Source organism: Apium graveolens, chromosome 3, assembly GCF_009905375.1.
Source record: "Apium graveolens cultivar Ventura chromosome 3, ASM990537v1, whole genome shotgun sequence".
NCBI classification, from domain to species: domain Eukaryota; kingdom Viridiplantae; phylum Streptophyta; class Magnoliopsida; order Apiales; family Apiaceae; genus Apium; species Apium graveolens.
Window position 1 is genome coordinate 78,165,584 of NC_133649.1, and position 5,459 is coordinate 78,171,042.

The 5,459-nt window shown below is 37.1% G+C and overlaps 1 protein-coding gene across 1 annotated transcript; it reads left to right on the forward strand.

Annotated features, from left to right (window-relative positions):
* The first annotated feature begins 2,187 nt into the window (after positions 1-2,187).
* On the forward strand, positions 2,188-4,548 carry LOC141710785 (wax ester synthase/diacylglycerol acyltransferase 4-like). The gene is made up of 5 exons (XM_074513312.1): positions 2,188-2,756; positions 2,846-3,436; positions 3,535-3,882; positions 3,978-4,115; positions 4,222-4,548. Exons 1-5 carry the CDS (start codon positions 2,526-2,528, stop codon positions 4,369-4,371), a joined length of 1,458 nt encoding a protein of 485 aa, XP_074369413.1. The 5' UTR covers positions 2,188-2,525; the 3' UTR covers positions 4,372-4,548.
* The last annotated feature ends 911 nt before the right edge of the window (positions 4,549-5,459 follow it).

The following is a 5,459-nucleotide window of genomic DNA, read 5'->3' on the forward strand; positions in this document are numbered from 1 at the left end:
ACCTTCAATAAATTAGTTTAAATCTGCTCAGGCTAGAGGAGCATCTTGAAAATGTCTGTGAGCTAATCTTTGTACATTTTGTTATTTGAAGCACTTTACAGTTTTATCTACTGACTTTTAAAGTTGGATATTTAGGGTGTTTTGTTATCATCAAGTTTCTCTTAATTTATGGCTATAATTCCAGTAGACATAAATTGGGGGAGATTGTTGTGAATATGTTGTGAACTTGATGATTTCATTAACAAAATACCTTAGTAGATTTTACTTAGTGAAAAATGTAGCACTCGACGGATAAGGGATATAGTCCCGATGAATGATGATTTAGTATCTATCGAGTGAGTAGCTTGTGTAATAATGAGTCTGTAGCACATTTCTGTATACACCTTGTTTAGATTCTGTAGTAGCACTCAAGTCATGTTGACTTTAATCAGATATGTAGAATAGGTTGATTAATTGTACATAGATGATGTCTTGTAATTCTGCATAAATGAAATGAAGTCAAGTGCCAGATAGCAACCCGACGGATAAACAACAATGCCACTTGACGGATGATCAACAAGACAACCCGACGGATGATCATGTACCCGATGGATAATCAATTTGAACATCAGTTCACAATGATAACACAGTCACATTCGTCGAGTGTATGCAAAGGGAATGTGGAAGCCTATTCAACTGGGTTTTAGAGAATAAAGAAGCATTACCATTTTCATGCTATTATGAAGATATTCAAAGATGCCGGAATAGAGTAATGAAGCAGCGTAGTATTAGACTTGATAGGTTTTGTTTTACTATCTTGTCTTATTACTTTATAATCTTGGTGATATATAAACCAAGAAGTAGAAAATAGAACAAAAAGAACACTAAGCAAGAATATTCTTAGAGAAACATTTATAAGCTGTATTCTTAGCATTTCTCTGTAAACTTAGTTGTTCATATTTGTAAGCAGCTGTGAGCTAATCTTGCTACACAGAATTCTCTTGATATAATATATATCTCTGGTGGATACATTCAAATCCACCAGAAAGTTTTTAAAGACTTCGTGGGGAATAAATCAAACCATTGACTATTATTTAGAACCCTGTCCAATCTGATCTCGACCCAGTGCTCTGTGTTTCTTCCCCTTTCCCAAGTGTATTGGTGACCTATAATGTCCATATCAAAGAGGCATGAGTCTTGCAAACAATCATTAAAACCAGTAATAAGATTACCAGGGTATGGAGGACCTCCTTTCTTATCTATCTGCGAAGTAATATTATTAAAGTCACCCACCTGGCACCATGGTAAGTTTGCATCGCGAGATAAATTGCGAAGAAGATCCCAAGTCTTGTGTCTTTATGTTCGGACAGGCTCACCATACACTCCCGTCAATCTCCAGCTTTTGTCATTGTTGTTTGTTACGACCACATCGATGTGAGAACGAGACATGCTCAAAAGTTTAACCTCTCCAACATTTTTCCAAAAAAGTGCTACTCCACTCTTACCCTGAGGTTCTACTGCAATGAAGGCTTCAAAACCTATTTTATTACATAAGCGCTCCATCTTCAAATAGCTGCTAATAGTTTCACTCAAAAAAATAAACGCATGTCTCTCAGAACGGGTCATTTCTTGAAAGAACTGAATTTTTACAAGGGACCCCATACCCTGGCAGTTCCAAGCCAATGCATTCATAATGACTGGCGGGTCTGCACCGCAGGACAACCCCTAACTCATTTTTTGACTCCGGTAAATTAACGCTGCTTATCTCCCTCTCTGTAACTTGATTTTGGTATTATCCCGTGACCGTATGTTTTTCAATGTCCAAGTCCATTTTTCTTCTTTTGGGATCCACCACAACTAATTAATTCAAGTCCGGCCCATTAGCATTTAGCTCCAAACTCACATTTGAATTTTGATTTGGTCCAAATAAAAACTTAATGCTGTGCGCCACAGATATATGAAGTGGACATGAACCAATGACCTCTTCATCAACTGATGTTTCCTTATTCCCATTATAATATGTTGAAGATTTGAAACTCCTCAAAAACAAGGTAGTTGTACTAATAATACCAATTTTGACATGATTTGGTAGCCTGCAGGTCTACCTTACGTACGTAGCATCTTATGTCACATCTTGCTCTTTTATGGGGATATTATTCTCTACAGGATTGCTAAGTTTACAAGAAACAGCAAATGAGATTGGTGAATAGTCATTTGTAGGTTGTACTGTGGCAGGCGCATGCGAGGGTTGTTCAGTAGAGTAGAGTAGCAGTGTAATACATCAATCACAGATGCTACTAACTCTGCTATACTTCAATGTTATAGCTGGTAGTTGGATTTTTTGTTAATGAGCTGCTGCTACTATCTAACCGTACCCTCACTTTCAACTTTAAATGGAGCTTCAAATTTGCCCAGAATTTAGTCTGTTTTTTATATATATAAAAAAAACTTCGTATAGTTTTTAGTTTAGCTATATATAGGTTTCTATAATACTACACATTATCAAACAAAAAAAAGACAGAAGGACCCAGATATTGTAGCTAGCAATGGTGATGAAGGTGAAGACAAAGATTGATGATGATATGATCTCTGCTAAACAACAAGAAGAAGATGAAGAACTGACCCCAGTAAGTCCATTGGGACAGTATCTTAACAGTTCAGTCCTATCTCTTACCCTCTATGCAGTTCTTGAATTCAAAGTCCCTGTCAATGACTTGCCCATCTCTCTCGTCAGCGACCACTTCTTGCCCATCAGCCCTCGCTTTTCTTCTATTATGGTACGTCAACTTGCGGCGCAGCATGTTACCCGTTCAACTCGTAGTATCTTTTTTTTTCTTTGAACTCGTACTTATGTAATCTGGTGCAGGTTAGTGAAGAAAAGAGTGGTGTAAAGAAATGGAAGCCTGTTAAAGTGAATGTGGATGACCATTACTTTGTCCCGGAGTTTCCTCAAGGATTGTCACCTGAAGAATACAACGAATGTCTTTATAATTATATATCAAAGATAGCACTGGAAGAACTCCCACAAACCCTACCCTTATGGCAGATTCACAAATTTAATTATCCAACAAGTACTGGAGTTCTTGGGAGTCTTATATTTAAGCTTCATCATTCACTTGGTGATGGCTATTCTCTTATGGGAGCTCTTCTTTCTTGTCTACAGAGAGCTGACAATCCTTCACTTCCTTTAACTCTTCCCTCTCGTCAATCTAGCTCCAGACCTAGTGCTAAGAATGCAAATGTTTCTTTCTTTAGAGCTGCTGCTCGGTTTCCATCCACCCTTATGACTAGTCTCTTCGATTTCGGACAGAGTATTTTGAAGAGCACTATTATGGAAGATGACTTGACTCCGATAAGATCGGATACTGTTGATGGGGTAGAGTCCAGGCCACTGGATTTAACAAATATGGCTTTTCCTCTTGATCAAATCAAGAAAATAACTACAAGCCTAAAAGTGGTAAATTTCACCAATCACCTGCAAAAACAATGTTAGTTTATATTACTAGTAACTAGTGTCGCATTTTCATAAATTTTGATTTGGACTTACAAATGCAGACAATAAACGATGTGATGACTGGTGTAATATTGCTGGGAGCACGGATGTACATGGAAGCCGAGGACAACAAATCAGGCAGTGCAAATTCAATGGCATTGGGGTTGCTTAACACCAGGGACATAGATGGCTACAAGTCAGTTAGCGAGATGCTTAAACCCAAGGCTAAGATGCCATGGGGTAACCAGTTTGCATTTCTACATTTGCCAATCCCCAAATTGACCGGCTCACATGATCCTCTGGACTTCATCTTTCGAACACACCAAACTGTCAAACGACTCAAGAACAACTATGCTGTTTTTCTGAATGCTCAATTTTTGGAAATTTCCCGCAAATTTATAGGCCCTGAGGTACGTAAATTATACTAACAGGCCTGCGTACAGATTCATGTGCTGATTTAATTGTTTAGGCTTAAATATGTAGTTTGGCGTGATACATATTACAGGCAACATCAAAATTCCTTCAAAGCACTATGAAGAACTCGAGCATTTGTATTAGCAATATGATTGGACCCGTAGAACAGATGGCTTTGGCTAACCATCCTATTCAAGGTCTCTACTTCACAGCTTCCGGGCTTCCACAGGTTTATACGCATACTTAAAGACGTTCATAAATCATCATCCTACTTCTTTGATCTTTTTTGGCCTTGTCAACTGACATAACTAAAAATATTTGTGCTGAAAATGCAGAGTCTGGTGGTAACTCTAATAAGCTATGTGGGAACGTTAAGAGCAACGATTGCAGTGGAGAAAGGGTTCATCGATACCGGCAAGTTAAAGAAATTTATCAGCAAAGCTTACGATGTCATATTTGAAGCTGCGGTTCCTTGTGGTTGTTGAGTCTTGGGTTCATGTTTCTTAGAAGTTACTAGTTCTAGCCAGCTTGTTTGGTTACATTGTCATTTGTGACAGTTCGGTTTGGATTTATCTAGTTATCGAACCAAATCCAGATATCTGATTATATGAATGTTGAATTCTCGATCATGATGTATGGTCATCTATCTAATTATCAACACTTTAGAGCTCATGTAAAAGTTATCTAACAGTTTGTGTTTTATCATGAGGGTATTTTGGTTTTTTATTCCTCAAAAAATCTAAAAGTAAATACTTTACAGAAGTACAGCCCTGTATGACTGTTTGTATCAAAGCACCCATAACATTAGTTGATCAATTGGTACAAGATGCTAGATATAAACACAATTAAAAAAATATGATTGATTAGATTCTGGACAACCTCTTGCATAACCAGAGCCGTATCTCTGTACAAACAAGATCTGTTAGATGAACAAACTAGTTGCATTTACTATCGGATAGGTAAGAGTTATTCCACCTGTTTGATGAACAATAAATTGCAAGATTTGAATTGTTAAACTGTCAAGATGAGTTCACATGAAGTCTTCTGCGGGGCAGTATTTAATAATACCAGGTTGGGACAATAAAGTGAAGGGCCAGTGGCCACCATAGATCCTCTTGACCTATTGTTAAGTGCGGGAAATGGGCGTTTTAGTTTAGGGTGAAGGAGAGAGTGGTAGCAGTACTGATATGGTAATAGCATTACTGGTTAAGATTATTGTATTTCATTATTCCAGTGATTGGCTGTAACTGAATTTACAATAGACTGCTAACACAGACGCACTTAGTTTTTCAAATACCGTACACAATGAGGAAGGAAGACAAGGGGCTGCTGTCCATCACGTGTTTGCAACTTAAACTTAGACGACCATATTCTGTTCTTTTGTTGATTTGTGTTTACTGTGAGAAAAAGATAATTATTTGGTATTTTTTTTTAATTTATACATATTTTGAGATATAATATATAAAATAATATTTTTGAGAAGGTTTGATTGTGAAACTGATAGTTATTTTCTGCAAAAACTGAAAATAATTTTTTTCAAAAATATGGGATATACTTTTGTTAAAATCAGCTT